Here is a 19,170-nt window from a genome sequence, read left to right on the forward strand (position 1 = left end):
TATACGGAAGTCACGAGGAGAAGCTAAATTTGTTAAATGTGATGTCTCCTGCTGATCTTAATGAACCCTCTTTGCAGCATAAAGGTTCCACTGGAAGCTTTTCAGAACTTGTTTTGGAACATCCCAGAAAAACTTTCACTGTTTCTATCATTTGTTCAGGACATAGGATGTTTACAGAACATGGCATGATACCTTTGGTGGTCTTTGGTGTGTTTCTGCATACATTATGATCAGGGCCGGATTAAAAGTGCAGAGGCCCCTGGGTCCAGAGTGTTCAAGGAGCCCCCTTCCCCACCGCAACATTATGAAAATTGTGAATGATACAATGTGAAACGACATTTCTAACATCTCTCAGCCAGTGGTACCAATGGCAATACACTAGAAACTATCTGGCTTTTATGTACATTTTGTTTCATGTCCAAACCACTGGTGTTTGCTCTATGTGGGCCCCAAACAGAGGTGGTAATTCCTGGTCCAGAAAGTAAAAGTCCTGTCTGGCAGCTGTTCCATCCAGTCACCAAACAAGCTTAATTTAATGAGCAGAGTTTATTTGCCAGGTAAACGAGCCTGTTAGTGAAAATACCTGTTCTACATGTACAGGTAGATCCAAAAACATGGCAGGACTTTTACTTTCTGGACCAGGAATTGCCACCTCTGGCCCCAAGTGGGCGTGGGCCCCTGGGCCTGTGATCATAATGCCCACTGGATAATGTGGCCTTGATTATGATGTATTTTTGTCAATAAATTTAATTCAATAAGCACATAAGATGTTAGATTCACTTGCATTCGGGCATCTGACTTTTACTGAGATTTATACTGAATATTTCAAACCAAACTGTGGCTGAAATTATACTTTTTAAAAAACATATTAATAATAATAGGAATTGCTTTACAGTTCACCATCTCCTTAGTCCTCAAACACCTTTTTTTAATATACAATTCCTGCTGATTCCTTCTGCCTCCTCCAGCTTCTCCCGTGGGTTTATTGCACTTTTATTTTGAAATCCGTGAGAGCCCTCCTCCCGGAAGTGCTCTCCATCATGTCTCTGTGGTTATGTGGAGGTTTGTAGATGAGAACAACACGGATGTGTGAGAATAGCATGTAGATAGCAGAAAACACACCGTGACCATGCAGATACTGACTCCTCATGTGTACTGGGCCCAGCGCCACGGTGAGATTTATCTCCGCGTGGAACTGTGCGATGCCAAGGTAGGACACCCACAACAGCCTGCAGCTTGCATGCAGCTGCAGCTAACATGCACTCAACCTTAAACTACTGCCGAAAATAACCTGTTTAAAAAAAAAAAAAAAAAAGTCCCATAAGCTAATCTTGTAATTCTGCTGCTGGTTTAGTTGGAAGTTAACTGGTTTCTGTCCAGTTGCAGCTGAATCAAGCCTAACGTTACGTTTAGCTGCTTAACCTTAACATTAATACAGTTATATTACATTATATATGTATTTTAAATATATTTTTTCTTCCCATTATTATTATCTGACTTGGCGAAACTTAGTTATTATTAAATGACAAGAGAAAATAAATGTTAACGTTATTTTTCCTGACTTTCTCCAGAGTAATGGCTCAAAAGTACAGTTTTAGTCTGGCCTGTTATGTTTAAAAAGTGTCTTTTTATGGTTTTACAAACTGAAGCTCGACTTTTATCCATTAATTTCTTCTTACAGATTAGTTTTAAAAGATGGGCTAGCTGAAATTTATCACTTGGTTATCAGTTAACTTATTAAATCGTCTGAAATAACTCTTGATGTATATTAGAAAGTAGTGGATTTTATGTATTTAATATCTAAACCAACACTGTCAAAGGAACTATTTCCTAATGTGTCAGCCGTCTCTGCAGTAAATAATGATATGTGCAGTTTAACTTCCTTGTTTTTTCAACTGACATACATGTTCACACAGGGCCGGCTTAAAAGTGCACAGGCTCCTGGGCTCAGAGTGTTCCAGGGGCCCCCTTCCCCACCATGCTAACAAATATGAAAATTGTGAATGATACACTGTGAAATGACATTTCTAACATCTCTCAATCAATGGAACCAATAGCAATACACTAGACACTGTGATGTAACTATCTGGCTTTTATGTACATTTTTTTTCATGCCCAAACTGCTGGTGTTTGCCCTGCATGGGCCCCAAGTGGGCCCCTGGGCCTGGGCCCGGGCCCATAATGACCATTGGATAATCCGGCCTTGTGTTCACATGTCAGAGTAAGTCAGTGCATCATAAATGCAAAGTGAGTTTTAAAAAGTGCCACTGAAACTTGGTTCATCTCAAACTGGGATAAAATACAATAAAAAGCAGATAAACGAGCAATAAAAGAATTAAAAGTTAAAGCAGATATGTATTTTCTGGGAAACCTTACCCCATGTTTATTTTTCTCATGTTTGGTTAATCAGACAAACTAAAATGATCATATAAGTGGAACTGCAGTATTTCAGCAGCATTATAAAGATCGACTAGAAAACAAACAAGATGCACCTAGAGCTTTTTACATAAACCATTACTAATAAAAACTAACGTAGAATAAAATATTATGCAAAAAATTATATTTACGCTAAACAGTCATATGTTGTATATTATTACTGTCCCATCTTCATAAATCCATATAACATTTCCAACAAATCTATTATCACATTTGTAGATACAACTGGTTTTATTATGAAAGACTTGGTATCATCAGTTTAATGCATCTTAAAGGAGCCTGGGATAAGAATAAAAACACAATGTTGGCCACAAGACTTGGAAAAAAATGCTTAAACACTCTGGTAATATCTGTTAACGCACAAAGTGTGCATTACCTAACTGTGTATTTGCTGTTTGTTTGCTTTGGAAACAAGAAATGCAAGTTCTTCTTTTCCTTAGCGGTTGCAGGTTCAGACTGCACTGTCCTCTCCCTCCATCTATCTTACAAATGTCTCATAAAAGATGCATGAAGTTTTATGGCAGCTCTGGATCTCATTCAGCTTTTTAGAAAAGAGGCTTACATACAGCTGAGACGTGCTGTACAGCTGAGACGACAGAAAAACAGCCGTGAAGTTACACATGTCGCACCCATTTCCCCTTATGAGGCCAACATGACGCGTTAGAAACTCCTCTCAGTATAATGCAGTCCAGTTAATATAATATAATATAATATAATATAATATATTTAATAATGAAAATTCTTTTTTTTTTTTTTTTCACTAGTATTTCTATCATAGTTTTGCAGCTTTGAGTGCAGGAAAGTGCAACGTATATGTAACCAGTATGAAACCTTTTCAATTAGCTGGCAGCATTTAAAATCTAGAATTTCACTGAATATTAATGAAAAGTAGAAAATGAAGACTTATGGTTTCTAGTGATCCTTTGCAAACAATAGACTGGACTCAACTTTGCTAGGAAAATAGAAAATATTTGAACCCTTTCAAGCATGCATTAATAAAAACAATGCCACATTTCTTTTCAAATACTGTATTTTACCTCTACAGACACATCCAATCATACTGTTTTTGTTTGTTGAGGATATTTACCTCCGCCAAGGAGGTTATGTTTTTGTTGGAGTGTGTTTGTCTGTTTGCAACATTACTCAAAAAGTTATGGATGGATTTTGATGAAATTTTCAGGATATGTTGGGGGTCTCACGAGTAATCCTGGAGATCCTGGATTCTGGATCACTTTGAAGTTATGTTGGGTATTAATCACAATATGCTTGGAGGAGGTCTGCGCTCTCCGAGTGCTTTTCTAGTTTACAATGTATTTTTTAAATTTAGTCTATAAATATTCATAGCTCATATATTCTCATAATTATATAATGAAAATGTTTTATAAAACATATCTGTATCATATTCTTTTAATACATCTTGTTAATGTGTGTATTTATGTTCAGTTATATAACATATTTATTCTTCAGTGAGTGGTGGTGCATTGGATGACTCATCTCTAAACATACTATCCTTATTCATAGATATGCAAGAAGCAAGCTTGGATGTATGTGTCTGCTGTAGCGAGCAAAATGGTTTAAGAATATATAAAGAAAATTACAACACAAACAACAGCGTGACTGTCTGCACTGTTTCATATCTTCTGGGGGTTACCCCTCCCATGTGAATTACTATTTAAACCACATTCATAACATATTGGATCAGAATAAAATGCCTTTATTTGTCACAATAAACATGAACAATGACATAAAAACTAAATAAATTCAGTTTTATACAGATGGATCTTTGAAAACTTGTCTGGGTCACACAATGCAGGGGTCCTCAACTCCGGTCCACATGAGCCACCATCCTGCAGGTTTTAGTGTTTCTCTGGTATAAACACACTTTATTCAAATGAAAAGTTTCTCCAACAACTTGTTGTGATGTTCTGCACCTGCCTGCTGGTTCGGGTCAGGTGTGTTGCAGCAGGGAAACACTAAACCCTGCAGGATGGTAAGCGCACGAGGAGACCCCTGACATAGTGTGTCTGGAGAGAAGAGCCGCTTAAAATAATAAAACATTGAAATGAAGTGGTTTAATTACTACTTAGCACTGTAAATATTAAGAAAAATATGTTAATGTTAAAAAATATATTAATTTGACCTAATTTGGCATAAATGGGTTAAATGTCCAACCTCAGTCTAAGTATACTTCCTGTATGAAGTCTTATGATGGCTTGTTTTTTCATTAGCTGAAGGAAGCATCCTGTATTCCACTGTATCGTGTCTTTTAACTACAATGTGAGACAGCTGAGGCAGGAAAGGAGTTCTAACACACGAGACATGGCGTCCTCGGAGAACCGTCTTTTACCACAAACTTTAGCAGAATGAAATTTATCCACTTGTTTGGACAAATGGTGGGAAAAGAAGCTGGAGAAGGAATATGAAGATGCTAATTCTGTATTTCTGTTGTGTTTGGGTTTGTGTGACAATGTCTTTTCAAAATAAAATCAAAGAAATATCAAGACCAAATATATATGAAATCCTCCATTAATCTTTTATTTTCCTCCCACTGTGGATTTTGGGTTGTGGATGATGTCTCTCGTGTTTTTTCAGAATCTCAACATAAGCCTGCAGGAGAACAAAACGCTTCAGTTCAGAGGTTTGTTTAGATGTTTTTTGTGAAATAAATAAAGAAAGAAAAAGTGGTAAAATGATGATTTCTAACATAGCAGTGTGTTGTTGAACTGATGCTCCACAGCACAGGGCCATGGAGCAAAAGGAGATAATGAATACGAGTTCAGTCTGGACTTCCTGGAACCGGTCAGACCTGAGGTAATAATGATCTTTTTGTTTTCCCCTCCAGTATGTTTTGTTTTAAAGTACCACGTGTGATAACGTGGTACTTACAGCGTAATGATTACCCGTCAGGTGTTACTGCTGAAATAATCCAGTTTTCTCCTGTAACAAAAGCAAATGTATGAAATGCCTTCCTGCTGAAGTGGGAACGTTGCGTACCATGATACTCACATGACAACATTTTTTCTTATTTGTTTAAAACAGTGCACGTTAATGATCAGACATGATAAAACACATGCATGTAAACATGCCGGGTTGTAGCCAAGGGCTAATTTCCACCCGTAGTCCCACCGGCTGACGTCACACAGGAGGCACAAAAATAAAATAATGTACAGAAATACAAAAATGACAATATAGCATATAAAAATAACAAAGAATAGTTCCTGCAGAATAATTACAACCACATACACACTGGCATTCCCATGTTAGCACAGTTTACACACACACACACACACAACAGTGAAGGATTCTCCATAACACTTGAAGCCTCGAAGTTTTGAACACCCATCGTATTTAAGTTTGGGGAAGAAAAACAGGTTTGATGTGGAAATGTGCTTTTAGATCAACCACAAGTCCACTCAGCGTCAGGTGGACATCAAAATCAAGAAGCAGGAGGAGCGCTGGTGGGACCGGCTGACGCTGCAGGAGAAAAAGCCGCTGTTTCTGGCTCCAGACTTCGACCGCTGGCTGGATGAGTCCGACGCCGAGATGGAGCTGCAGGCTAAGGCAAGAAACTCAAGAAAGCATTAAAAGTTTCTCTTCCACCAGATCAGGCTTTCATCTGTCGGCACTGTTCAGATTCCCACCGCTGATGGCAAATAGCAGTGCACCAGTTCTGATCCAGTCCTGACATCTGGCTATCAGACAACCCATAACAATATTTTCTAATATCATATCTGTTTATTATGGTCTTTATTGCTGTTATTATTGCGTAATATTTCATTAGGTTGTTGTAAATAACACTTCCTGTCTTTATAAGAAAATAACAGATTAACTAAATTAAACCAGTTTCAATGTTTTCCATAATTACAACTAACTAAAAAACACCTGTAGCTGCTTCATAAAACTTAATAAAAACTAAAGTAGTTATAATTTAAAGGTGGAGTATGTAAGATTTTCAATATTTTCAAAATAAATTAACTAATAAAATAACTACAATCATAATTAGATCCAGTCTGTTAATATTTGATGCGTTATTAAATCACAAGTTTAATTAATGACAAATGACAAAAAGCACTTTTTTTTTACTGGTAGGCAAACATTTAAGAAGGGTCTTTGTCATTAATTAAACTTGTGATTTAATAACGCATCAAATATTAACAGACTGGAACCTACATGTTTAAAAAAAGTATCTAATTATGATTGTAGTTATTTTTTTAGTTAATTTATTTTGAAAATATGGAAAATCTTACATATTCCACCTTTAAGGAACAGGAGAATGAACTGGAAGGGAAGCAGGATGTGTGTGAGTCATCTGGGACCACCGGTGCAGACAGATTGGGGTCGGCACTGAGGCGTCCTTTCTGCTTCTCACAGAAGCTGCTGTTCGGTCCGGCCAGAGGTTTTCATGCAGCTGATTTCCAAAACTTTCTAGTCCAGCCACAAGATCAAGATACAAACGAGACTTTGCTCGTTGCATGTGTTTAAAATGCTGCGCAGGTCGCCAACGCTGCACTGTGAAATAATCTCATCGTGCTGCAGCGTATGAGCAAACATTCCCACTCCTTCCTTCATGTGAGGTGCATTGTAAGGAAACGAATGTTTAACTTGGAAACCTTGGCTGGACTCATACTTCAAGTTGCCATTTTGCTTTTTTATGTGTCAACATTAAAATATTTCCATCCTAGTGAGATGCTAAAGTAGCAAAAGCTGCTCCTTCCCCATCAGAGTTGTCGGTGCAGGTGTTTGGTAACGCTGCGTCTGAACCGGAAGTTCTGACAGGATGATATCAGAGCCTGATGCTCCATCGGATCAGTCGCTACTCTCATAACAAAGCAGGCGTTGTTTCCACCTTTTCATGTGAGTTTTACTTGATGAAACATCCTGATTAAACAAAGCTCACACCGGGTGTGATTGAGAAGAACTTTCTTATTGCATGGTTGGGAAAATGAGGCGTAGCATATCAGCGATCTCAAACGGAGACGTAGTTTCAGCCTCTCTGCTGCTCCATGCAGCAGCTGCAGAAAAAGCAACATGTAGATAAACAGATCAGTTGTTTCTGTATGTTTCCAATAATCAGGATTTACTACGTGTTGCATCGATTATTTTAATCTATTTTTCTTGGTTTTTCTATTATAGATCTATATATTATAGACCTCCACCTGATCTGGTCTGGTCTCCTGTCTGGACTCTGGTCTACATCAGACTCAGAGAGACTAGAGTCCAGACTAGAGTCCAGAGTAGAGTCCAGAGTAGAGTCCAGACTAGAGTCCAGACTCTGGTCTGGACTGGCTGGTCTAGACTAGCTTGTCTGGACTGGCTGGTCTGGACGGGCTGGTCTGGACGGGCTGGTCTGGACTGGCTGGTCTGGACGGGCTGGTCTGGACTAGCTGGTCTAGACGGGCTGGTCTGGACTAGCTGGTCTGGACTGGCTGGTCTGGACGGGCTGGTCTGGACGGGCTGGTCTGGACGGGCTGGTCTGGACGGGCTGGTCTGGACTAGCTGGTCTGGACTAGCTGGTCTGAGTCTTTGGATCCAACGGCTGTATGTGGTTTTACTCTCTGAGCGTGACACAGATGGATTCTGGTCCTGAACCATTCTTGGATTCTGGAAACCATCAGCAGGTTTTAACATCTGTCCTGCGACTGACTGGAAACCAGTATAAAGATGTTAAACTGGTGTGACGTGTTCTGTGGAAGTCCAGTCCTCCAGTGTCCTGGAGGAGTTTGTACTGGTCGTACTGGGAAACTAAACGTTCAGATGTTTAGTTTCATGGCGTTGATGCTGCTGCTGGCAGATCTAAACAAACACACCGGGTTCAACAGAAATGTGTCGGATCACAACTCATATGTTTTATTTCAGGAGGAGGAGAAGATAAACGCGGTAAGCGTGGAGTCGAGAGTCCGGAAAGACCGTAAGTCCAATCGGTTCTTTTACTGGAAACCATCAGAAACACTAGTCCTGTTCTTCTCAGAGACTTTTACAGTCAGAGTGTTTGTGGAAAATCCACACTTTCCTCTGTTTTCTTATTAGCATACCTCGGTCTGAAGAAAGGATACTTATTCATGTACAACCTGGTCCAGTTCCTGGGATTTTCCTGGATCTTCGTCAACATGACTGTTCGACTCTTCATTCTGGGACAAGGTTTGTGTTTTTAGACGGAAGCAATCCGTAAACGTATGAAAGCTTCCGATAAGACAAGGAAAGAAAAACACACTTAGTGCTGCGTTTATGTTCTGTATTTTATCAGCAGATCCACCAGTATGTTCCCGAACGGCTGAACTTGAGCTAAATCCACAGATTGCAAAGACACACTCCGATGGATGGATGGATGGATACATGGATGGATGGATGGATAGATGGATACATGGATGGATGGATGGATGGATGATACATGGATGGATGGATGGATAGATGGATACATGGATGGATGGATAGATGGATACATGGATGGATGGATAGATGGATACATGGATGGATGGATAGATGGATACATGGATGGATGGATGGATAGATGGATACATGGATGGATGATACATGGATGGATGGATACATGGATGGATGGATGATACATGGATGGATGGATAGATGGATGGATACATGGATGGATGGATGGATGGATGATACATGGATGGATGGATACATGGGATGATACATGGATGGATGGATACATGGATGGATGGATACATGGATGGATGGATGATACATGGATGGATGGATACATGGATGGATGGATGATACATGGATGGATGGATGGATAGATGGATGGATACATCGATGGATAGATGGATGGGTGGATGGATGGATAGATGGATACATGGATGGATGGATAGATGGATAGATGGTCAGATTGATGGATGGATGGATGGATAGATGGATAGATGGTCAGATTGATGGATGGATGGATGGATGGATGGATACATGGATGGATGGATGGATACATGGATAGATGGATACATGGATGGATGGATGGATGGATAGATAGATAGATAAGCTTTATTGTCATTTGCTACGTTTACATGGGAGTTTTAATTCCAAATAAAAGTTAATTCCACTTTATACTGATGAAAAATGACCATGTAAACACTTCATTCCTAATGCTAATTTCTATTCGGAATTAAACTTAATTCCGATGTAAGTGTCTGGTTTATTTGCATTTTAATCCCGAACAATTTAATTCCTCTGTCATTTAAACCTTCATTCCGCTCTAAGTTAATTCTGGTCGTTGTGAGCATGCTCGTTACCTTGTCCTGTCCCGATGACGACCGTTGTTTTGCCTCCCGTGTTCGGTGGTCTATCTTTCTTCTCCTTCTCAGTTGCTGCAGAAAGTGAAGTAGTATGCTCGTGTTGAGCTGCTACTTCACATTTATAATAAAAATAGCGGTGAAACTGGTACTTATTATGTAGTTTTTATAAGTTACGACTGAAAAGATGAGAAGCAGGGAGCCAACTTTGTTTATTTCCGGTATACGTCATACGTCACGTTCTGTCCAATCAGAACCCTTCCCAACCCGCCGCTCTAAAGAGGAATTAAGTGAAGAGCGTTTCATGTAAACTTTCATCAAAATTATTATTTTCATGCAAACTCGTAGAAGAATACGTTAATTTGGAATTATTACATTACGAATTAAAAAACATCATGTAACCGTAGCAACTGTAACATTTCCATGTACAACAAAATTGAAAGTACTGATTAGTTAAAGGTGTGTGGTCATATTATATAAAAACAGGAGTGATATAAGAATAAAATAGTCTAAATGATAAAAACTTTACTACTAAATAAATAAATGAAAACTTAACAAGATGAATTCAATAACTTGATAAACCAGAAAAGGAAACTGAATGAGTTTCATGCTTCAGCAGTTATTACAGGACATGTGGGACCACTGATCCAGTTTCTGGTTGAACGTTAATGGAAACGCAAAACCTGAAAGGAGAGGAACACAATCGATGCAGTGAAATACAATAACTGTGAGCTCCACAGAACAGCGAGAGAGGTCTGGTTTTGTTTGAGAGGGGCTTTTCATTTGAATAGAAGCAGGAACCAAACCATGAAGCAGGGATTTGTTTTGCAAATGATTTGGGTTATTGATAGCAGCTCACACGGCTCGCTGCTTAATCATGTCTGTTTGTGTCCGGGCCTCCACAGACTCGTTTTACGACACCTTCCACACCACCGCCGACATGATGTACTTCTGTCAGATGATGGCCGTGCTGGAAGTGGTTAATCCCTTGTTGGGACTGGTAAAGACTGGATTTTTCCCTGCTATGATACAGGTAAACGCCATGGAAACACCTTTTTTCATATAACTGCAGTAACTTTCTGAACATGGCGCCAGCTGTAGCGCCATACCTAACGGTTACTTCATGGACGTCCCAGCAAGCAGAAAACGTTCCACTCTGTCATGTTTTAGGTGGCGGGGAGGAACGTCATCCTCTTCGTCATCTTCGGCAGCCTGGACCACATGCAGAACAAACCGGTGGTCTTCTTCGTCTTCTACCTGTGGAGCACCATTGAGATCTTCAGGTGCCGTTAAACCATGCTCCTCCTCCTCCTCTAGTGAATGCATGTTGTTTATGGTTTTAACATCAGCGTCATCTCTCTGTGACAGATATCCGTTTTACATGCTGGCCTGCATCGGCACAGAGTGGCCCATGTTAACATGGCTGAGATACAGCATCTGGATCCCTCTGTACCCACTCGGGGTGCTAGCTGAAGGTCTGGGAGTCTCTGGTTTGGACTTAAAGCTGATGTGATGATTTGTTACTGACAGGTGTTTTGTTTTTGTGCTTGTGCAGCGGTGGCTGTGATCCAGTCCCTGCCCATTTTTGATGAGACGCGTCTCTTCAGCATCCCTCTCCCCGCCGTGCTCGGACACTCGCTCAGCTTCTCCTACACGTTACAGCTTTACCTGGTCCTCATGTTTCTGGGTGAGGCCTCCGCAGCACTCTTCGCCTTCATTCATCCTCCTTATATTCTGGGCTTCCTGTTTTAGCCACAAACCAATGTTAACATCGATTAATAACAATATGTTAAAGTATTCCTCACGTTAAACTTTATAATCCATAACAAGGCAGTTTAAGACAAAAACTAATTAGTCCAATTTATAAGAAGTCATAATGTAAACCAATGGATTGCATTAAATATGTTCAACCCTCCATCCTGAGGCAGCAGGAGTATAAAAGCTCCTGCAGAACCGGCTCAGAGGACATGAGAGAGATGGTCAAGCAGCAGAGATAAGAACAGAAACACACAGCTGTGTTTCTATTATTTTATTTTTTTTTACTAAATAAACATGATATTTGTACAATGTCGACAAAGCACCTCTGTGATTTGCAGGCGTTTCCAGTGTTTAGCATCAGCCAGAATTCCCTTCAGATATCAGAGGAGGATTGTGGTGGAAAATACTCTGGTCTTGAGAAGTTGTAATACATCTAAGAGTCAACTGTCTTCTTACAATGAATATTTTATTATAAACCAATACAAGCACACGCTGGAGCTTGGAGAGAGAACTCTCTCTGCAGATGCTGAAGTAACACCCGATTATAAACCATGCTTAACTCCTAGTTGCTGGGCAGACCACAGAAAACAATCATTCTCTCCTCCAAAGCTAAACTGAGCTCACTAAGCATCAATCACTCACTATATTGCCTTTAACCTTTAACCTTTAAACAACTGGTCAGCAAGCAGCTGACAAAAACAGATGTGCTGCAGGGAACGCTCCCTGTCTCAGACTTCATCTGCACGTTCCAGACAAGGTCATATATGAGTTAAAGAAAGCTTTGTGCATAGATGCAAAACACAGCAGGATCACAGCAAATCAATGCATATATGTCTAATACTTAATATAAACAAAACCCATAACAATTTTCCCCAACAGGATGAAGATACGAAACATTTTAGAACAGCTGTTTGAGTTGCCGCTGTGCATCTTTACTGGAGACGAACTGGTCATGTGACGCCTCTGTGTCATGTCCAGTCACATGTAACTGCTAAAAAAAAAACTGTTTTCATGACACTTTAGTGGAATACTTCTACATCAACACATCCGAACAACCGCGTCATGAGATCTTAAAACCTTTTTTAGGGAGATTTAAGACTTTTCGAGGTTCAGGTGTTTCCATTTCCAGTTTTTTATTGCGATATTTAGATTTAAAGCGATTCTAGAGGGGAAATGCAGCTAATGATGCCAATAATGTCACAGTTATATGCATGGAAAATAAAGAGCAAAGATGTGAAAATGGAGGGAAGATATCAGCAGGACCTGCTCCAACACACCTGCCTCAAAATAAACGGATCTAAAGTTCTGCACAATGACTCATTAATCTGAGTCTGGTTGGTTGGAGCAGGGAAACATTGAAAACCTGCAGGATGTGGCCCCTGTGGGTACAAAATAAAAGCCCTGCGATGGATCTTGGTTATGGAGAGCTTTGTGTGTGAGGAAAAGAATTTTATATTAAAGAAAACGTCATCAGAAACGTCTCTGCAGCCTTTCGGATCAGCTGGAGACTTTTCAGATTATCTTCGAGACGATCCAATAAGAAGGAATCACAGTTGTCTAATCTTGAAGTAAAAAAAGCACAATGTAGTTTTTTCTGCATCTCTTATTTCTGTGATATTGTGCAGGTAAAGCAAAGCGGTCCAGTAGAACTGGAAGCAGAGCTAATGGGATCCAGTGTACTGGCAAAGATAGACCATCTGAGTTTCTCACATCCAGAGACGACAACCTCAGTCCTGTCCGTTTTTAAAAGGAGAAAATTTGGAGTTATTCACATCTATAAAACCTCTTTATAATCTGAAAAATGTATTGGTCTCATGGTTGAGTACATCTGAGTGTCGCCTACCCAGCAAAGAAACTTTACATCAGGCTGTCTAGTAACGTTTTCCTCAGTCCTGCTCCTCCTCTCCTACATATCATAGATGCTTCCAGACTTTAGCGCACTTTACTGAAATGAATTGGCTCATTAAAAAGCGTGTACAGAAACCACCAGCAGATGTTCAGCTAATCTGAATCAGGCAGCGGGTTCTGATGACCAGGACTGAGAACCGCTGATTAGACCTTCATCACACTGCCGGCGCAGGAATGCGCCGAAATACAGTTCAGTGTTGGTGAACTTTCAGGGCCACATTTAGAAGACAGTGATGTGTCTGAAGGGGAAATGTTTGAGCGATTCCTCAACGTAGAGATCATCGCTCTGTTCGTCCGCGGGTCTAATCGGTATGCAGACCAAGTGAAAGACGGAGAGCAGGGCGATCGAGTCGTGTTGCTCACTATGAATTTCCAGGTAGAATGAACCCCTGATCTTCAGCGGTAAAAAGTTCCAAAGAAAAACTTTTTGTTTGTGTGTGGTTTTTTTTTTTTTTTAAGAAATATATGCAAAAAAACAATGAAAAATACACTATGAACATATTTTTTTATTCTTTATTACAACAATAAACAAGACAGATATGTGCTTTTGAAACAGGTAGGCATGATTTTTTTTTCTGTTTGTGAAAAAGAATGCAGTTTTATTGGTAAAAATGTCATTTTTTATGCAGTGTGATGAAGGTTAAAAAAAAAAAAAAAAAGAAGCATGTAAAGCATAAGAAGCATCCAACCAAGCAAGAGGAAGAAGCATCATTTATTGCATAGATAGTGTTAAATCTGAGCTTCCAGCAATGCTCGACTTGAATGTGGGAAAAAAAGCTTTTTCCATAAATCTGAACAAATAACCCAAAACAGTCTTCAGAACGATGCTCTTTTATTTAATGATAAGAGACGTGACGTTCGTTCTGCCTCCCTCCCTCCCTCCAGGACTCTTCATCAACTTCCGACACCTGTACAGGCAGCGGCGGAGGCGATACCGCTCGAGGAAAAGGAAAGCCTACTGACTGATCTACACACCACCAAGCAGGTGTTTTCCTCTCCTTCTGTTGCCTTTTCTCACCTCCGTACACTCACACACTTCGTTGATGCTGGGCGATCCCTCTGCCCCAGCTCGCTGACTCACTAATGAAAGGAAAACACTGCACAGGTCGACCTGGTGCTTTACTGGTTTATTCTGTCCTGAGAATCTCTTCATTTATCAGTGTTGCTGCTTTCAGGTTGTGCACTCGCTGTGTTTTTATTTGTTGGTTTTCTACGTCTGCAGACAAGGAGACCATAAAGATGCACATTGTTGCTGCTTTTAAACACCTTTTTTTTGGCAAAGCACAGAAATAATTTACATGAATCTTGTGTTAATATGAATTTACAAGCTGTTTTATGAGATTATTTAATTCATTCAAATCAAAAATCTGGACTGGGATGAAGTTAAAATGTTTGCTGGTTCTTTATTGCCGTTTACTGTCAGCAGATGAAGCACCTGCATTTGCCACACAGTTCAGGATATTTAGTTTTTAAGGTGAAGAACACATTTGAGATTTTCCCTGACACTGGTCGCTCATCTTATATTTAAGCCCATGCTAATGATCTCGTTTAAGCTTAAAAATGATATTTATTTCAGCTTCTGATGTTCATTTTTACATGAATGAATCAGTCATTTGGAGCTTTGGATATTTAGAAAAGTATGCAAATGACCATGATGGAGGATCATTTTAACTTCATGCCATATTAAAGCCTCTTTTGGACCATTTTAACCTATTTAAACCAGAAGCCATGCTTATTGCTGTTTGAACCATGATGCAACTTCAGTGTCACATTAAACCATTTTAACGGTTGTGTTTTGATAAAGATCATTGTAAACATAAGAGCAAAGTCAGAAATATGAGATAAATGAGAAAATACAAACCTGAAGAGTTGAATCCTATAAATGGCGACTAACCCAAAGTTTTATGATGTTATTTCTTTCTCCATTCTACATGAAGAGAAAAATGTCTGGAACTTTTGTAAATGTTTGAACTTAATGGAGATTTAATGACGTTTCATCTGGATCATCTGTCATATTAAATATAAAAATTCAGCCTGACACGTGTCCAAACTTTGGCCTGAAATGAAGGAAGTAAAGGCATGTTTTTATCATTTTAAAACATTTTTTTTCTTTTAACTATCTGTTTCTAATGTTAAATTGCTAATAACCCCCCCACACACACACACTTTATTTTTTATTGTTTATATCAACTGATTATTGGAGTCTAATGCTGAGAGATCTGCATTGTGCTTTCCAGTTTTACTCCAGAAATATTCCAGTAGCATTTATCAATTTGTTTATTCTTATTATTTATTTTTGTTTGCTGAAATCTGTTTGTTTCGACTGGGTTCTCGTCTGTCAGGAAGTTGTGTGGTCACACCTGAGGGTGCGCATGGTTGTTGCCTCACTGGATTTATGCTGGCAGATCTGGACCAGTTGCTGTGTTGTGTTTTACTTCTGTTTTGAAAGATGAAAACAATAAATAAAACATTCCTATTTAGGAGATGAGGCATGTTTTATGTTTTTTTTTCTCTCTAATTTAAGCAGATATGAAACAAGAGTCTCAGAAAGAAGAACAGACCCGTAAAACCGATTGTCTGGTTTCGTTTTAGGTTTGTCAGACATCTGATCCCATGTTAATACCTTTCAGGAACCACCTGCGTATTTTATGTTTCTTTTCTGTAAGTATTTACCACAAAACATGCAGTAGTTCCTGTCAAAACACATTTCAGAATAATATGGTGCTTTTCAGGGACAGCTTCACCTTTTCACCCACTGATCATTAAATTATCCATAAGTAGGTTCATTCTGAAACACCTCTGAAACGGAGTAAAAAAAAAAAAAAAAAAAAAAAGTCTGAAAACGGCGTCTGTTGGTGTTTATATGCAGGTATTTGTGAATAATTGAACATCAGTATGTGTTATCTGGGCTTGCTCGTACAAACATGCACTAATAATGGACAGAAAAAGACATTTAAATATGTTATTCTTATAGATTTGGTAAATAAACATGATTAAGTTCTGGAAACTCCCTATTTCTCCTCTTCTAACATGAGAAAAGAGACATTTCCATCAGCATGGTGGGTTAATGGAGCTTCCAAACGTTTTTTGGGTTAAAATCAAGAGCAAACCTTCATTAATTCACAGTTTGTCCTTTAACCTGAGGAGTGTAATTAATTCTCCACACAGCTGAAATAAGTCCAACCCTGTCCACCCCCAAAGTGAAGGAGTGAAGTGCCCCAGTTGGCCCAGATCACCTCCCCGTTCCTCCTCCAGCAGGAGCAGGAGCTGCAGCTGAGACCGTGCCAGCAGAATGAATGTTGCTTTATTGATACAGCGTTATGAGTGAAAGGGAAGGTGAGAGGTGTTGGAGTGTTTCTAATCCTCTTAGCGGCATTATGCTGAGCTACAGCCAAGCCCCGACATGCGGTGCGCCCTTGTAGGTCCCCAGAATCCGGAGTCAGCATCTCTGCGTCCGTTGCGCGCAGCTGGAGGGACGGTGCGCCGCCGCGGCGAGGAGCGCAGCAGCCGGTACAGGTAGGAGCCGTGCGCCTCATCCCTGCCTTCTGCTGCCCTTTTCTGCACACATTTCATATCTGAAGGAGTATGGATTAACGATTTACATCGACCTTGCGTGGTAATCCGCGTCATCCTCATTTTAGCCTCAATCAAAGCCAGCGCGCGCCTTCACCTGTAGATATTTTACTGCTTTCAACAACTGTGACATCTTAATTCACTGCTTAAGTTGATTTAATGCTTCATCAATGAGCCCCGACGGCACGTGTGCATTTCCCACGCGCGCGCTCTGACTAATTCCACGCAAAATGTGTTGAAATGATGGAATAACTGCGTTGACTTGGAGGATTTACGTTTTCCCACCTTGGTTTTAACGTGCTTTAATGATTTTAGTTGGATTTTATGTGGTGGGGAGGAAGCCCTGGGTGATTCTGTAGCCATAGCAACAGGTGGTCGTCTGCATCCATCGCCCCAACAAACACGCGCGCCGCTTCCGCGGATTTGTCTCAAATCTGCACACACAGGACATTAAAATGCGCATGTTCGTCAAGATGCGATTTTGAGTGTCTTGTTTTCTGTTTTCAGTCCTTCCACGTTTTGAAGCTGGCTGCTGTGAAGGATGAAACCCACTTTGTTCGCGCGTGCGTGTGTGTTCTCTGTCCGTGGCGTCCTCTCGCCACATAACGGCACAGGAGGGGTCCAGCAGTAGACATGCATCTGATCTGAGTCCCTGTTCGGAGTCCAGACAACGAACATGCACTCCCCTCAGAGGAGGAGGCTCAGGAGCAGTCGCCTCCTCTTTTTCATCTCAGGTGTGCTGCTGTGTTTGGTCTACACCCTGACTCTGAAGGCCAGGCTGTCAGGACCACAAGCCTCCACGCAGACTGATGACTCTGATGGAGCAGGAGGAGGTGCTGATGATGTTGTAGAAGTCAGCATCCGGGAGGTGATGGCATCCAATGTGACTGAAGAGGAGGAGGGAGTAGCACTCCAGACCACCAGACCTCCTCTGGTGGTCATTGTCAACAGGACTGATATTGAACAGTGTGTTTATGTGGATCCTCAGCCTCCTAAACCACCTCCAACTCTCTCGCCTCTAACCACCACAGCTCCTCCTCCCTACCACCCGCCCCAGCCCCCTCACAGGAAGGGCGACTACCCCGAGGACCTCTTCTCAGTGGAGCAGCGACGACAGGGCTGGGTGGTCCTGCACATCATCGGCATGTCCTACATGTTTGTCGCCTTGGCGATTGTTTGTGATGAGTTTTTTGTTCCCGCTCTGGGGGTCATCACCGACAAGCTGGAGATCTCTGACGACGTGGCAGGGGCCACGTTCATGGCAGCTGGAGGCTCTGCCCCGGAGCTCTTCACCTCCCTGATCGGCGTCTTCATCTCCCACAGCAACGTGGGCATCGGCACCATTGTGGGCTCCGCCGTCTTCAACATCCTGTTTGTGATCGGCATGTGTGCCATCTTCTCCCGGGAGATGCTGCACCTCACCTGGTGGCCTCTCTTCAGGGATGTGAATTTCTACATCTTGGACCTGATCATGCTCATCATCTTCTTCCTGGACAACATGATCCTGTGGTGGGAGAGCATTTTGCTTTTGCTGGGCTACGTGAGCTACGTGAGCTTCATGAAGTTCAACAGTCAGATTGAGGAGATGATCAAAACTCAGCTCAACAAGCACATGAGCATCGTGAAGGTGTGGACCGCGGAGGAGCCAGAAAAGGTCAGTTGTTTAGACACACATCTGGGAGGAAATAATTATATAAATGCAGACTTCTAGTTGATGTTATTGCAAGGAAGGATGAGATGCAGATTATCATTTTCCATTGATGTTGCAGGAGAGAAGTTAATGCTAATGTATAGTCAACATGCAGCCATGAGGTCCAAATAAAAACTTAATTATAATCAGCTTTAATTTAACAGTTTTTCTAGTTTAGTCTTTTTCTGAAAGCTGAAATATTTTCTTCTAGCTGTTTCACTCTTCTTTGGATCAAAAAGGCCGTCTGAGTATGTAAACAAATCTGGTTTTACAGAACAAACAAGGACTCTGTTAGTGAAGGAAATCCTGCTTGTTCCTGCTCTGCTTTACATCATCATCACAAAAAGTGTCTCATGTTCAGTAAATTCTAGCAGATTTAGCTAAATGCAACAATGCAGATCTGCTTCAGACTTTTTAACAAAGCATTTTGGTTTAGGTCTTTGCTTGTCATGCTTGTTGCTCGTAATAATCATGAAAGGAATAATCTGGAATGTTTGATATCTTAATGAGTCGGCCCCACGTTGCTCATCACAGTTCATGATGCTAAGCTTCTTTCCATCTTGCTTT

At 40.7% G+C, this 19,170-nt stretch overlaps 2 protein-coding genes across 2 annotated transcripts in view; both read left to right on the plus strand.

Annotated features, from left to right (window-relative positions):
• Nucleotides 1-1,069: 1,069 nt before the first annotated feature.
• Nucleotides 1,070-14,412, plus strand: LOC306754622 (very-long-chain (3R)-3-hydroxyacyl-CoA dehydratase-like). The gene is made up of 11 exons (XM_079238645.1): nucleotides 1,070-1,210; nucleotides 5,029-5,074; nucleotides 5,174-5,247; nucleotides 5,833-5,997; nucleotides 8,293-8,344; nucleotides 8,464-8,574; nucleotides 10,580-10,707; nucleotides 10,845-10,957; nucleotides 11,043-11,149; nucleotides 11,230-11,361; nucleotides 14,226-14,412. Exons 1-11 carry the CDS (start codon nucleotides 1,130-1,132, stop codon nucleotides 14,300-14,302), a joined length of 1,086 nt encoding a protein of 361 aa, XP_079094771.1. The 5' UTR covers nucleotides 1,070-1,129; the 3' UTR covers nucleotides 14,303-14,412.
• Nucleotides 14,413-17,589: 3,177 nt separating this feature from the next.
• LOC306755386 (sodium/potassium/calcium exchanger 1-like) overlaps nucleotides 17,590-19,170 on the plus strand; it is a gene marked incomplete at both ends in the record, with an annotated part of 31,683 nt that continues 30,102 nt past the window's right edge. The window contains 2 exon segments of the mRNA XM_079239751.1: nucleotides 17,590-18,598; nucleotides 18,601-18,623. Of these exon segments, the coding sequence (XP_079095877.1) occupies nucleotides 17,590-18,598; nucleotides 18,601-18,623 (1,032 nt within the window).

The sequence above is a fragment of the Telmatherina bonti genome (genome assembly GCF_933228915.1).
Source record: "Telmatherina bonti genome assembly, chromosome: 1".
Classification (NCBI taxonomy): Eukaryota; Metazoa; Chordata; class Actinopteri; order Atheriniformes; family Telmatherinidae; genus Telmatherina; species Telmatherina bonti.